Source organism: Macrotis lagotis, chromosome 1 (genome assembly GCF_037893015.1).
Source record: "Macrotis lagotis isolate mMagLag1 chromosome 1, bilby.v1.9.chrom.fasta, whole genome shotgun sequence".
Taxonomy (NCBI): domain Eukaryota; kingdom Metazoa; phylum Chordata; class Mammalia; order Peramelemorphia; family Peramelidae; genus Macrotis; species Macrotis lagotis.
In genome coordinates this window covers 718,064,611-718,080,116 of record NC_133658.1, presented here as the reverse complement: position 1 = coordinate 718,080,116, position 15,506 = coordinate 718,064,611, and the positions used below count along the sequence as shown (strand labels likewise).

At 38.1% G+C, this 15,506-nt stretch overlaps 1 protein-coding gene across 2 annotated transcripts in view; it reads right to left on the bottom strand.

The window, feature by feature from the left end:
- Window positions 1–13,227, bottom strand: part of ARL5A (ARF like GTPase 5A) — a 30,568-nt gene extending 17,341 nt beyond the window's left edge. The window contains exons 1-4 of one of the 2 annotated variants that reach the window (XM_074215977.1): window positions 13,007–13,227; window positions 5,460–5,520; window positions 4,791–4,938; window positions 1,746–1,829 (exon numbers count right to left, since the gene is read on the bottom strand). In XM_074215977.1, coding sequence (XP_074072078.1) covers window positions 1,746–1,829; window positions 4,791–4,938; window positions 5,460–5,520; window positions 13,007–13,052 — 339 coding nt within the window. In that variant the 5' untranslated portion in view covers window positions 13,053–13,227. Of the gene's footprint in view, window positions 1–1,745; window positions 1,830–4,790; window positions 4,939–5,459; window positions 5,521–12,636; window positions 12,659–13,006 lie in introns of those variants that run through there. The other variant, XM_074215978.1, reaches the window with a different exon arrangement.
- Between the last annotated feature and the right edge of the window lie 2,279 nt (window positions 13,228–15,506).

Genomic DNA, 15,506 nt, shown 5'->3' with positions numbered 1-15,506 from the left:
CACTGATTCTTGCCTTCTCATCATTCAATTTCACTCTCAGTTCTATTTTCTTTCAAAGATTTGTCTTGTCCTGTAAAGTTTCAATGCTTATGTGCTGCAACCTAAGTGGCATACTCCATGAATCTGCATCAAAGTAGTGAAAAGCATTTCTGTGTCTGATAAGTACTTTAAAAGTCTCATATTTCTTTACAAAAAGTTGCCTAATATACATATTGTAAAATGCTTTCAATATTCCTCCACTCAGAACATAAAATAATCCAAAGGTCATTATGCTTGTTTAATTGAGATCTTCTTTTACAGTAAGAAATTATGAAACTTCTTTACTAATAATTACATTTTTCAAATGTGTAACTTAGATGGTTGATTTTTTCCTTATATCTGATCAAATTTTGTTTGTTTTTTTGTTTTTCCCCTGAAGCACAATTAATTGGATCACCATCAAATTAGGATTGATTGCTTTGGGTCACATACACATAAATAAAAAAGTATTGAAGAATGAGGTCTTCGTTTTTGGATAGGTATCTTTCTATACATTACATTTGTTTTAATCACAGTATACTCTTCAGTTAACATATTCTTGAAAAATTTTTTTAAATTTTTAATCTTTTGTGAAAGAGAACATGATAATAGCCCTTTGGAGTTGGGTAAGAAATGTATCATTACTGTAGTAATACAGCAAGAAAGTGGCTCTCTACTGTTGACCAGATATTTTCTAAACTGAAAACTGAGTAAGGAGGTCTTATAATACAATGTATAACTTCATTACTTTCCCCTGAAGAATATTAACAATGCCAGTAGAAGGAAAGAAAAGAGAATATTGGCCAGAAGCAACTGAAATTCTTCAATATCAAATATGTCTGAGGTTCTTCCCCCACAATGACCTCATTCCAAATTACTCCCTACCAGGGGATCACCACCTGGCTCTCAAGGTCAGAGCCTACTTCAGGACATTTCTCCAATGGTCTCATCCTGAAAGCCATCCATATGGATGCTATTAGGATCGCTCCTCTTCCCAACAGTATACCGTAAGGATTTTTGGATCTTGCCAATACCCCAAGGTCCATCAAGCTTTGCATTCACCCTATCAATGAACCTGCATGAGTTATCTTCTCCAATTAGAATATGAAATTTTGGAAAGCAGGGACTGCTGTGTCATTTTTCTGTTGGTATTCCCCGAGTTTAAAATAGTGTTTGGCACTTAGTAAATATGTAATAAAAAGGCAGTGAGATAACAAAGTGGATAGAGTGCCAGGCATTGAGTCAGACCTGAATTAAAATCCAGTCTCAGACACTTAATAGCTGTATGACCCTAGGCAAGTCACTTAAGCCCATTTTCATCATCTGTAAAATGAGTTGGAGAAGGAAATAGTAAACCATCCAGGGTTTTTGCCAAGAAAACCCCAAATGGGATCATGAAAGGTCAGACAGGACTGAAACAAGTGAAAAACAACAAATCTATCTTCTTCCCACTGTTCTCTGCTTTCTCTAAATAAGACATGTACTAAACACTTGAGCTAAATACAACAAAACATCACCATTCTCCCACATTTTTTTCTATTGTCACATTTCTACTTTCAATTTAGGAAAACAGCAAAGAGTAAACAGCACAAATGACCAGTATGTTAAAGAGGGGACTTTTCTTTCTGAACTACATTCAAAGAAGATCCCAACATCAACAAGAAAAGTAGAAGAAACAAATATTAAGCAAAAAAGTTTAGAAATATTTTAAAAGAAATACTACTTACTTCATGTGCTAACATTTTATAGAGTTCTTCTCTAGTTACAGAAATCCTCTCTCGGTCTGTACTGTCCACAACAACAATGACAAACTAAAATAATTTTAAAACAAAATCATTAGTAATCACATAGTGAATCTTTTAAAATTCATAAAATGCATTGGAGAGCACTTAAGAGTACTGGACTTGCAAGTAAGGAGGAATTGAATGTCAATCCTTCTTTGGACACTCACAAGCCATATGGACAAATGGTGACCTCTGTCTCAAGTTCAGCCTATTTAGTTGTGAGATAGAAATAAAGCAACTACCTTACCAGTGAAGGTCAAATGGATAACGGTATCTAAAAAAATCTTGCAAACCTTAAAACATTATATAACTGTCTACTATTGCAATAAAGCACTATAAAAATGTCAGGCTGCTTCTGGGGAGGGTTTCCTAGCCCTAAGAATTGTCTATACCAATGAAATGACAGGTCTGGCCAGAAAAAATTCAAAGTGCATTGAGTGTAGCTAATGAATAAATCACATTTCTATTATGTACTGATGCAATTATCACTAAAGAATCTCTCTGTGTCTGTATAAAAACACACATCTCATTACTTGGCATTTCGGATACTTGTCAATCTAATACTTCTTGAATGGAAATATAAGAGGTGGGCTAGAGCTAGAAGATGTGGTAAAAGGCCTGGCAGGGATGTATCATACTATAACCTCTTAGTTTTATGAGTTCTGGAAAACTAAACGAAATTGGATCACAGTAGATTTAACTCATTTAGTTCATGGGGTACTAATAACAGGCTAAGTTTAATCAAACTACCTAAATTAACATTTACTATTTTTAGAATACCTTTTTTTTTTTAGTTTTGTTCTGGTCCTGAAAGAAAAACTTCAGTACTCTACTTTCTCTCTTCTCTTGCTTAATAGATCACTAGTGGTTTTATTCCTTTAAGAGTTTTCCTTCTCATTGATGTTGTTTGTCCTTCTTTCTCAAAGAAGACCATGACATCAGGACACATGAAAAGCAAGTGAACTGGATTTGAGTGAGAAGACAATGTGCTAAGTTATGAGCTTCACTTTCTCTTCTAGAGCCATTAGGGTCCAGGGGCCAGATATGAATCAGGATAATTGGAGATGGTCCTGGATGCAAGGCAAAAAGAGTTGAGTGACTTGCCCAAGGTCACAAAGCTAGTAAGTGTCTGAAGACACATTTGAACTCAGATCCTCTTCACTCCAGAACTGGTGCTCTACTCACTGCACTACCCCTTCTCACTATACTTTAACCAAAGCATTAACTGTTAATGTGGTATATAACTATCTAAAATATTAGAAAGGTGTGTTCTAATAGATTCTGTTGCTCTAAAAATGTGTTCTAAACTGGAGTTACAGCTGAGGGGTGGCATAAGGAAAGAGAAAATAGGAAACAGTTATCATTAACATAGTTTTCCAGAAATTGTAGGTTTTTGTTTCATTAACTCATAATCTTTGGTATTCAAAAAATGTCAATTTCTCAATTCATCTCTGAGGTTTATACCACTGAATTTTTATAGGACAATGCTCTGAAAAAACCCTTTTAGGAGGCAGAATCAGTAGTACTATCATGACTGACAGTAGTTTAGTACTTTTAAGGTTTGAAAAATACTTTACATATTTCATCTCACTTGAGACTCACAAGAACCCAGTGAAGGCTAGAGATAAAGGACTGGAGGAAGCTAATTAATTTTCCTGGTATCAGTCAGGATTCAAATCCAAGTCTAAATCTGCCTGACTTAAAAGTCCAGTACCACTCTATTCACCAATCCCCATTATTTTATAATACTATCATCTTATAGTCATATCTGCCCCTTTTGACAGTAAAGTATTTGGTACAATTAACAAATCTACTTCTTAATGATTCTATGTGAAGGATGTCTAATTGCCATTAACCTAATTTTATAGAAGAACAAACTCAAATGTCTTGGCCAGGGACACAGGACTAGATGAGTGGCAAAGTCACAACCCAAGACCAAAGCTCTTTCAACATTGCAAATAAGAATCTTCCACTAAATTGAGAATAGTCCAACCAAAATATTATCTAAATTAAAATAAAGAATTATAAATTATAAATTATAAAGGGTACATACAATTTGATGCTGATTCAAAGAAATATATATATGCATGTCTATGTTCAGAGAGACAGAATCAGAAATTTACTGCATTATGCTTAAATGGAAAAGAGGCAAATGACAAGATGACAAGTTGAAGATAGGAGATTTTTTAAAAACTGCAACTTTTTGGGTATCTGCATGTTTAATTCAATCTCTTAAATCTTTATTTTCTATATTACTATATACAATGAGAATTTAATATTCAAATCAAAGATGTGATTAAAGTTCATAATACTAAATGTACTAAAGCAGGAAATGAATTATTTTACAAAATTTTCAATGGAGATTAAAATTTTTTAAAGTGTTCCTGTTAACCAGGAGGGACAGGATTTCAAAAACCAGGAGGGATAGGATTTCAGGGAAGCCTGGAGGGATTTGCATGAACTGATGCTGAGTGAGATGAGCAGAACCAGAAAAACACTGTATACCCTAACAGCAACATGGGAGTGATGTTCAACCTTGAAGGACTCGCTCATTCCATCAGTGCAACAATCGGGAACAATTTTGGGCTGTCTGCAAAGGAGAGTGCCATCTGTATCCACATTAGGAGCTGTGGAGTTTGAACAAAGTTCAAGGACTATTCCCTTTAATTTAGGAAAAAACAGATATCTTATTGTCTCATCTTGTTATCTCTTAGACTTCTCTGTCTCTTTAAGGATATGATTTCTCTCTCATCACATCCAATTTGGATCAAGGTACAACATAGAAACAAAGTAAAGACTGACAGATTGCTTTCTGTGGGGGAGGTGGGAAGAGGGAAGTAAGATGGGGGGAAAACTGTAAGACTCAAATAATATCTTTAATAAAAATAAATTTAAAGTGTTCCTATTAAATTTCAAATAATTAACCATAATAGTCCATCTCCCCAAGCAACTGGTTAATAAAAGTTTTACTGCACAGTGAAGCATTACCTCAGTATTCGTATAGTAAGTATTCCACGAAGAACGAAGAGATTCTTGGCCACCAATATCCCACATTAGGAAACGTGTATTGTTAACTACTATTTCTTCTACATTACTTCCTATAGTAGGAGATGTGTGTACAACTTCATTCATAGAACTGGGGGGAAAAAAATCAATCCATCATATCATAATTAGAAAGTACTACTGACTGATTCTCCCAATTTTTCTACTAAGCAATAAAATCTGAAAAAATGTTACAAATTTTCCTTCATATTTTATATCCCCCAAATCCCACCAAACACAAAGTAAACTACAAGTATAAGAAGAGGTAGTTCTAACCACGAAAAGTGCCATTTCTATTAGAACTGTAGGAAATTTATGGTGAATTTTTTACAAGGAATCCTGTGATCGGGACTATTTTTCTACTTTTTATATGTTAAAAAAAGGTCAAAGAAAAACTGAATGGCTTGCCTAATATATGAATTAATGGAAGAAGTGGAAATTGAAACTTGAACTTAATTTCTTATTTAGAACTAGAGTCCAACAAGCCATCCTATTGGACAACTTAAATTTCAGGAGTAATTTAGTTTTTGCTTTCCTTATTTATAAATCACCCAGACATGGAACATAATCAGTCACAATCAAATCTTATTTAAAAAAAAATTAATGAATACTTACAATTGGTAAAGAATGGTGGTTTTCCCTGCATTATCCAGACCAACAATGATAACTTTGTGCTCTGAAATAAAGAAAAATACTGGTAAATTAAATGGATAAATAGTTCAAAATAACAATCAAGTGTAGAGTTCATACTTCACTTGTAGGTTTTCTATCTTTATGCTGTTGGAATTCAGTTATATTATGTTACAAATAGGGCTGACTTGAAACAAATTATCAATTTAGTACAGGTTCATTTTCAGGCCCCTACTGACAAAGTAGTTTCAAAATAAATTTTTACTGGAATTAAATGTCTTTTAACTTACTCCAGTCATCAAATTCCAATTCTATCAGGGATATAAGACATTCACAGGAGTCTCAGAAATTATCTAATCAGTCCAACCCACCATTTCACGAAAAAAAAAAAAAACAACTGAGACTCAGTGACCTTTCTAAGAATACATACAGTAAGTACAGGTCTAAAACTTGAACGCAGGCACTATGACTCAAATTGTTGCACTTTTTCCACTACAAAGGAGCAATATTCTCTTGGAAAACTAGAGAATACCAGAGCAACTCTTACTATAGTAGACAATGCAAAGACAATGAATCTCTTTGCATTATCTAAGGGGACTTAAAGCTCAATATATGTCAACACACCCAGTAAGCTAATTTAGTTTTAATTACATTAATAGACACAATGCATCATGTGGCTTTTACAGAAGATCTGAATTAATTCCAAAGAAGGAATTTTTTAAATGTGTTGAGCAATGGCAGCATCTCTATAAAAAGTGCTTACTTAGCCTAAGTTAATATGGATTGAAATTGAAGACCAGTGGAATTTAAGTCCCAAAAGAGTAAAAGTTCAAGAGAACAAGAACTGAGGGGGGGAAATTGTAGCTGGGTGCTGAAATTACTTAGAAGTAGTTCCTGGAAGGCTATGCTTGTTAGGGTTAAGTAGAAAGCAAAAATAATAGATGACAATAACAACTTTGCATTCCTTCAAGATGCTAGATATCCAACTATGAGCTTCACTTCAAGACCATATTAATGTTGGACCAGTTACAGTGACACTAAATATACCATTTTACAGACTATTATCTATATTTTGTTTAAAGACCATCATCACTAAATCCTAACTTCATCCATTTTTTCCTAAGCTATTCCAAGTCTCTCCAATTCTTCATCAATTTGCTCTAAGAAATATTTGGCTAAGCCATGGTCCTTCTACCTATATAAATAAACAAATGAATGTGAAAACAAACGAGAATATAAGAAGCTTAAAATGAGTGAGAAATTCAAATAGAAATTAAAATCTTTCTCAATTTGGTCTCAACTTAATTTTTCTGCTTCATTTCCCACTCTGCTCCTTCATAAACCATCTCTTCCAACAATACTAACTATTCACAACCCCTATACAAGCACACACCATGGGTCTTCAAGTCCTCACAGCATACTTCCAGAGAACAAGACACTCCATTGAACTATTGGACTACCTTAAATATTAGCAAGTTTTTATTAAAAATGTGAAAAAATTGCCTTCCTATGTGTTCTCTCTCTCCAGTATGCACCTTAGATTTGAAGGTTTCAAAAGGTTTAAGAAAACAGCCTAAAATTCTCCAGGGGATGTAACTCAAAGAGGGACCAGATTCTGAAAAGAAATTCTGTCAACATTAACAAAAATGTTTCTTATGAAAAATGGGAAGAACAGACTAAAGAGATTAAAGTAGGTTGTTCAGGGTGAGGACAAAGAAGTGAAGATGAAAGCAAAAGCAGCATATATCTTGCAAGAATGTCAGGAATATTAAAGTCCATAAGGCTTAGGTTGAATACTAAAGAAAAGAAAAAGAACTTAATAAAAACTACTTGAGGACAAGAGAAAGAGCAGACAAACTACCAGAGTGCTGAAAGAATTTAAAGATAGGCTTACTGGACTGTTATCTTTAGTTTCTCAAACACACCAAAACTAACACTAAAATGCTGTGATGATGTCCTAAGTGTCATCACATCATAGTTTTTTTTCTCTACACTTCAAAGTTTCCTTATCAGCTACATTCATTACCAGTTTCTAATTTCCAGCCTGTACCTGGATCCAAAGACTCAAATACTTAAATGGTAATGTTGGAATACAGAATCTGAATTTTCATTTAAAGACTTCAGAAAGAATACATACTAGACTAGGGAATAAAGTGACCTACAAATGAGCATTGTAAAGAAAATTTCTATACTCTTTTAAAACAACTCAAAAGTTACATGCAAAGTCTTTCCTGAACACTCTCAGCTAACAGGACATCTCCCCAGCCACCACTGAGAAATTACCTTGTATTTATTTTGTATATATTTCATATTTACTTATATATATACACACACGCTTCTCCTGATAGAATATAAGCCCCTTTAGGAGAGGGAGCTTTTTTGTCTTATCTCCTGTGCCTATAATTTAAAAGATGCTTGTTGATTGATTGGAGGTTTCTGAATATAATTATCAAGCTAAGTTTAAACTGAAAATGGTAGTGCAGATGAAAACCAACTATACTCATTCACTAAATAATAACACTGAAGAAAACCATACACTCTAAAGTTTTCATAACAGTGGCCTAATGACAATTATGGGTAATAGAGAAGTACAGATTTTAATGTAAGCAGATAAATATGATTGTAACCTTGGAAAAGGGCAAATACACTACAGAACTGGGGGGGGGAATCTAATTTTCAAAAAAAGGGAAAGGTTTCTTCAAATGATAGGCCAACTACCTGGACATCAATTTTTAGACAATATTCTAGAATGAATTATGATAAAGATAATGAAATAAATTCAAATCTTTTAAAATAGTTTGTCTTTATGACATTATTTGTATTTACTATAAGGGGGAACATGGGAGGCCCAAGAAAAATGCTTAAAATTAGCTCAATTTTTAAAAATTGCAATCACCCTACTCCAATATAGATTTATCAAGAATAAAACATAGATTAAACTGAATTCATTTTTTGTGCAGTATTATTAAATGAGTATATCAGGAAAACAAACCAACAACAAAGGATTTCAATAAAGCAACTTGACAAAGTTTCTCAACATATTCTTTTGAACAAGATGGAGGCAAATGGGCTAGGTAATTGTGTACATAAACGTATTCCCAACTACCTGAACAGCTGGGCCCTAAGTGTTGTTGATCAATGTCAACCTAGAAGGTGATCTCCAGTGGAGTGCTATAGGGACCTGTTCTTGATCTTGTTCTATTCAATGCTATCAGTGTCTTAGATGAAAGCTTATCAAATCTGCAAAAGGTGCAAAGCTTGAAGGACTAGATAAGGCAGATGACTGGATCAAGATCCAAAAAAGTGATACAGTAGAAATAAGACTGACTCTAAGTCAGAGAACCTCAAACTGAAATCCCAGTGGTTAAGTTATTTAGTTTTCCTCATACAATTTGAAAATATTTTCAAACCCACACAAATAAAATATGCTTAAAATACAATGAAGGCTGGGGCGGCTAGGTGGTGCAGTGGATAGAGCATCAACCCTAGAGTTCAAATCCCGCCTCAGCCACTTAATAATTACCTAGCTGTGTGGGCTTGGGCAAGCCACTTAACCCCATTTGCCTTGCAAAAATCCTAAAAAAAAAAAAAAAAAAAATACAATCACACTGTAATATTTCAGAAAGAGAGAGAGAGAAAAATCTCTATCTCTTAGAAATGTTTTTACATACATAAATAAAACATAATTGACTTCTACAGATTATAGTACCATCCATAGATTATATATTATTCTAGAGTATAATACCATCAAAAACTAATTTTTATATTTACTTATATATTTTCTTATGGAGAGTGGAGTTCAACTAAATTCAAAAATATGCCAAATAGAAAATTACTGGGAATCACTAACCCAGTTCAAACTTCTCAACTCAAGTATATACTACGATTCATTCCTTTTTAAAGGATCCACTAGAAAGGTTCATTTTACAAGGGAAACCTGGAAAAGCTTCTACAACTTCCCTCAGAACTCATTTTGGCATCAGCAATCTTTCTTTTATCTAAACTTTCCTTGCTATAGTAAAATTTTATTTTTATGACTTAGCAAACTCCAGTGCTCATCCATCCACCAAGAGTCATTCCTCAAGGGATTATTAACTCAAGCATAAATAGGGTGCTGTAGTCTATGCCAAAAGTCTAACACCTTTTTCTAAAGCTTACACAAAAGAACTCTAGTAACTGCATCAAATTCCTAAAAAGCAGATGGAGCAATAATAGCTTGGCATAGTTCTCAAAGAGAATATGGCAAAAAATTTAAGTAAACAGGTGTTTCTCTATGAATTTTTCTTATTCCAATTTGTATTAGTTATTTGTATATGTGTGTTCTCTTTCTCTCTTGCTAGACTGTAAGTTCCTTAAAAGGTAGGGGCCCTGTTTTCATAATCTCAAGCATATTAAGTGAAGGGCTTTAACATATGTTTATTGCATTGAGCCACATTACAATACAATTTCATGGGGCAGTTAGGTAGCGCAGTAGATAGAGCACCAGCCCTGAAGTCAGGAGGATCTGACTTCAAATCTGACCTCAGATATTTAATAATTGCCTAGCTGTGTGACCTTGGGGAAGTCACTTAACCCCATTGCCTTAAAATAAAAAAAATTTAAAAAGAAAGAATTTCATCAAAGAGCATCATCTCCAAGCAGAGTTAACAATTTGTACCAACACATTCCTTTGCCTAATGCATTACCCACAGTCACCCCAGGCTGTTCTTTAGTCAATTATCATTCAATGCCTAATGCAAAAAAAAATAGCTTCGTAAAAATCAGATAAAAATGAAACATAGCTTAGATTTAGTCACATAGTAAATTTTGAAATTCAAGATGATTCTTCCATAAACTTGCCATGAAAAAAGGAATACATCTTTCTCCTAGCAAACTGAACCATAAGAGATACATAAACAAACATGTCAATCAGATACCCACTTTGTCCGTAAGTTGATTAACAAAGGTTCAATGCACAACATTAAAAGATGAAGATCCATTCAAAAGTATATATTAGGTATTTCATCGTTAATGGTCATTACAATATACAAAAGTATCCTGTACCAACATTTAACTAATATCTAAATCACAAAGGAGGGCCAAATAATCATTGTTTTATATATTATATATATATATATGTATATATATACATACACACAACTCATTATAAAAGGTCCTTGTACCATATATTTCTCAATATTCTTGTAGATTTGCAGCATAAGTACCATATAAAAATGTCCCAGGCTGAGAGTTTAATAAAACTAACATGCTAGAATTCTTTAGTACAATGACTAACACAGTATCTTGCACACAGTAGGTGCTTATAAATATTTGCTGAATTGAATTCTTTAGTCTTTCAACTTTTACTTCTTATTGATAAGAGGCTACTGATAACAGCACAACTTATTTCACATGACAGAAATCTAATCTTTCTAAGACATGCAAATTAGAAAACTACAGGGTACAAGGTTCAGGGAAGAGTCCAATTTTCCAAATGTTTACAACAGGCTTCAATAAATCCATGACAAAGATCCTAGAACTGGAAAATAGTACAAGAGATTGGCTGGTCTGGCCCAAAGGCCTTAAGGCAGATGAGATAGCATCCTCTACAGATAATGCAACTGAATCCCAAACATGTTAAATTCTTAAGAGTTCTAAAGGACCTAAAGGATCATTAAGTACTGTTTATTATACAGATGATGAAACTGAAGTCTAGAGAGGCAAAATAACTTGATATATCTATCTATCTATCTATCTATCTATGTATATAATTGATAAGAATTATGATAATTATTTTAGAGCAAATACAAATGTGAAAGGGAATATAATTTGATATCCTTTACTTTTAACTAGAATTATTATATGTGCTGTCTAGAGAACTTCTTTGAATGACTGCTTTTAGTGTTTTTTCCTTAAATCAAATAAATAATTGACATAACCATTAAAAGTTGCAACTCTATCCCTTCCCAATTATATTATTCTTCAGGGAGCTGAAACACAAAGGAATAGGTTGGGTGGTGACTCCTGTCATAGAAACTACTCAAATGTGACCCTAAGAACTTTGGTATATGACAACACCATTAACAACATATGCAACGAACAGACTATAAATTATTGATAACATAAATGATGAGTCAGGAATCCCAATTTAAAGAGCAGAAAAGGAGTGAGGAAAAATCCCATTCTGAGTATTTCTGTCTGTTCCTTTTCATTAAGGTGTTGAACATTTCCCTATTTTAAAGGTTAAATTCTGGCTTCACAATAATTCTTGAAGTTTTTTCTAACAACTATTCATCTTTTTCAAAAGAACATAAACTTATTTTAAGTGTTTCAAATTACAGAAACAACTGTTTTGGTTACTAACACAATCACTAACACAATCAGTTCCAAAATAGACTTGGGAAAAGGATAAATTATTTGGGGGACTAAATAAGGGGTTCTTAACATTGAGTGGGGAGTTTAGATAAATTTCAAGGAATGTACATACTTGAATGAGATTTTTCTTTTTTAAAAATCATTTTCATTTTCACTATTCCGCTATTTCATTTTCACATTTCATTCTAACTCAAGGATTCTTAACCTGGAGTTGATGAACTTTTTTTATTTTCTAAAATATTTTGATGACTGAATTTTCAACATGATTATATAATATATTGGTGGACATTATTCTATAAAGGATCCGTAGACTTTGTCAGATTGATAAAGGGGGTCCATGACCCCAAACCAAAAGAAGATTAAGAACGCCTCTTCTCAACATTTAGCATTTCTTTCTATTCGTTGCTAATCTAAGATGAATTAAGCACTTCTATGACTTATCACCAAAAGAAATCATGTTACAATAGAGTTGTCGCCAAAATCTCAAAAATAACCATTATGCGTGTCACCAATTCGATGTCATATTTTCAAACCTCAAAAGTTTCTCTAAGCATCCATTTCATAATTCCTAAAAAGGGGATCCTAACAGCACAAACCCAGCAAGCAGAGGTAGCAACCAGCTCCTTACACCCCACGCGGGTGTCCAACAGCCAACACCGCCCAAAGGGCCGGCAGAGCAGCGCCAGGGCGCAAAGGCTTGCCCGCGGCCACGAAGCAGGCCGAGGCGGGGCTGCAAGGGGGGCTCGGCCTCGGCCGCGGGGTGCCCCGGCGCTACCTGACAGGTCGGGGATGCCCGCGTTGTGCCAACCTGGGGAAGCCTCTCTGGCTCCTCCGGGGGGGTCGCGTTCGCACAAGGCTGAGGGGAGTGGCTTGGGCACCCCCCGACTGGCGTGGGAAAGTTGAGCAGCGGCACGTGTCGCTCTGGGCAGGTGGGCGGCGGCCCGGGGGCCCCCGGGGCATCCTGCCCTCCGGCTCCCTCACTTCCGGGCCAAGGAGGCAGGTTCAAGGCCAGGGGCAGCGCCCCCGAGCAGCGGAGGGCAGAGGCTTCCGCCTGCCCCCCCCCCCCCCGGGCGCGGGCGCCGCGGCTGCAAATGTCCCTCTCGGCCCTCCTTAGGCGCTTCGCGGCTCCGCTCCGCTTCGGGCCGCTCCGCCCGCTCCCGCCCGCCGCCGCCGCTCACCCTGGTGATTGAACAGTCTCCATATCCTGGTGAAGAGGATTCCCATCCTCAAGGCGGCAGCCCCCGCCCGGCCCTCCCCCGGCTCAGTGCCCGACGGCCAAGGGGAAGGAGGAGGAGGAAGAGGAGGAACGCGAGCCAGGGACCCTCCGGCCGCGGCGGCCGCTGCTCTGGCCACCGGCCCGCCCTACGGGAGCCGGGGGGAGACCGAAGGCCGGGCTGCAGCGCTGCGCAGGAGGCCCCGCCGCCGCCGCCGCCGCGGCGCGCTCCGGGCTCGCGGACATCGCCGCCTCGTCGGAAGGAGCCTCGCCGGCCACCGTCCCCCCCCGCCCCCAGCGCCGCTCTCCGGCGGCGGCGGCGGCGGCGGCGGCGGCGGCGGCGGGGCCGCGGCGCGGGGGCGGGGCGTGAGCCGAGGGGCGGGGCGGCGAGGAGGGCGGCAGCACGCGTGCGCGGGGCGGGCCCGAAGGGAGGGGAGGGGAGGGGAGGGGAGGGGCGGGGCGGGGCCTGGGCCGGCCCGGGGCCCGGCACTTACCCGCTCCCGCCCAGCGGCGCGGAAGGGGCGCGGCCCCCGGCCCCGCCCCCCGGGGCCGCCCCGCCCCGCCCCCCGGGGCCGCCGCGCCTCCCCCGCCCCCCGGCGCTTCTGAAGAGCCACTCACACCCGGAATGAGGGCGAGGACGCGGCCCGGGCCCGAGGAGCCCCCGCGCCGGCCCGCACAGTCCAGGCGCCCATCACTCCAGCAGGAGGCCTCGGAGAGACCCCAGGCGCCTCAGACACGGGCCTGGCATCTCCATGCTCCCCGCCGACTCCTTTCTCTAGGAGCTCCATACCTGGACGTTGGGCTAAAACAAACAAAAGAAGCCCAGAATTGCCTTTATGTTCCCGGACTTAAACTCCAGACTTTCAGTGGTTTCACATGAGCTTCGTGGCGTCACATAAGCGAAGCACTGCCAGCCCCCAGGAGGGCTGTAGTCTCCTCTCTCATCCACAAGCCACACCTGGGAAGGGCTATAACGTGCCAGGCTCCACTGTCACCACCGCCTGTGCCCTGCTTTCCTCCGGGCCCTTGTAAAAGTTCAGCTCTGCCTCTCGCTCTCCTATTTGCTCATTCCCTTCATCGCACCAACCTTTTTCTCTTCTCAGATTTTCCTGTTAAACACCAGGGAACAATCATATCACCCGGGACCATTTCTAATTTATCTTTTTTACTCTTCCCTGACCAAATTTCATTTATCCTAGCATCTGTTTCAAACCTCCATTCTCCGCAAACTACTCTTTTCCCGCTTCTCATCAGAGGAATTCTCTTCATATTTGACTGAGCAGATTAAAGCTGTCCATCTTTAGTTCCTCCCTATTCAATCGATGATCAAACATTCATTAAGTGTTTTCTCTGTGCCAGACACTGAGAATAAAGATTTTTAAAATGAAACTCCAAAGGGCTTTCGTTCTATCATAGTAAACAATGTGTACACATACTACTGTTCTTATCTCTATACATATATATACAGATATGTATATATGTATGAAAGATCGTCTCCAGCTGACTCCTAGATAACTCCACCTGTTCTATAGGTATCTCTCAAATCATCCAAAAACTGAAACTCATCTTTTCCACTAACTCCCCTTCCTCTTAACCCCCCCCCTTTTCTATTCAGGACATTACTATTAGTCTAGTCCCTCAAGTTCTAGAACCTAACAGTCACAGTCAACTCAACTGGCATTTGCCCTGCACTATTAGATCAGTCATCTTATTGATTCTACCTCCATTCAGCTTCTGTTCTTTTCCCTCCACCTATACCACAACCATTCTATTTTTGGCCCTCATAGACTATTGCAATAATGTTCTAACTAGTCTTCTTGCATCTATCTTCTCCCCTCTCCAATTTGTCCTCTACATAAGTACTCTGTGGATATTCCTAAAACCTCAGTTTGACCACATCACTTAACTATTCAAGAACCTTCAGTGGTTTCTATTGCTTCTAATGTAAAATATAAACTCTTTATATTTAGAGCCCTTCCATAATCTGTTTGAAGCCCCTCTTTATACACTTGTTATACATTGTTCAAATTTCATATTCCTATCCAAATCATTCACTTATTCCCTATACATGACATTCCATAACCCACACAGACTATTTCCCTTCCCTCATGAGCTCCACCCTAATGCCCTTCTAAGGTGATCTCAAATGCCACCTCCTAAAACAAAAAAAAGACTTTTCTAAATTTCCAATGTAATTATTGTTCTCTAGAAATTACATTGTATTTATTTTATATCTATCTACTTTTTTGTATATATGCTGTATCCTAGTCCAGGCTGAGGGAGGGGAGAGGGAGGTGAGTTCAGAAAGAATTGAGGGAGCAACCCTCACAAATAGAAATATATGCCAGATGTATATCAAATAAATGCCAGATAATGGGGGGGGGGGAGGCAGAAGTGGAAGAAACCACTTATTTTTTTTTAAACTAGCTTATGCCAAAACTGAATCTTTATCTTTGACTTGTCAC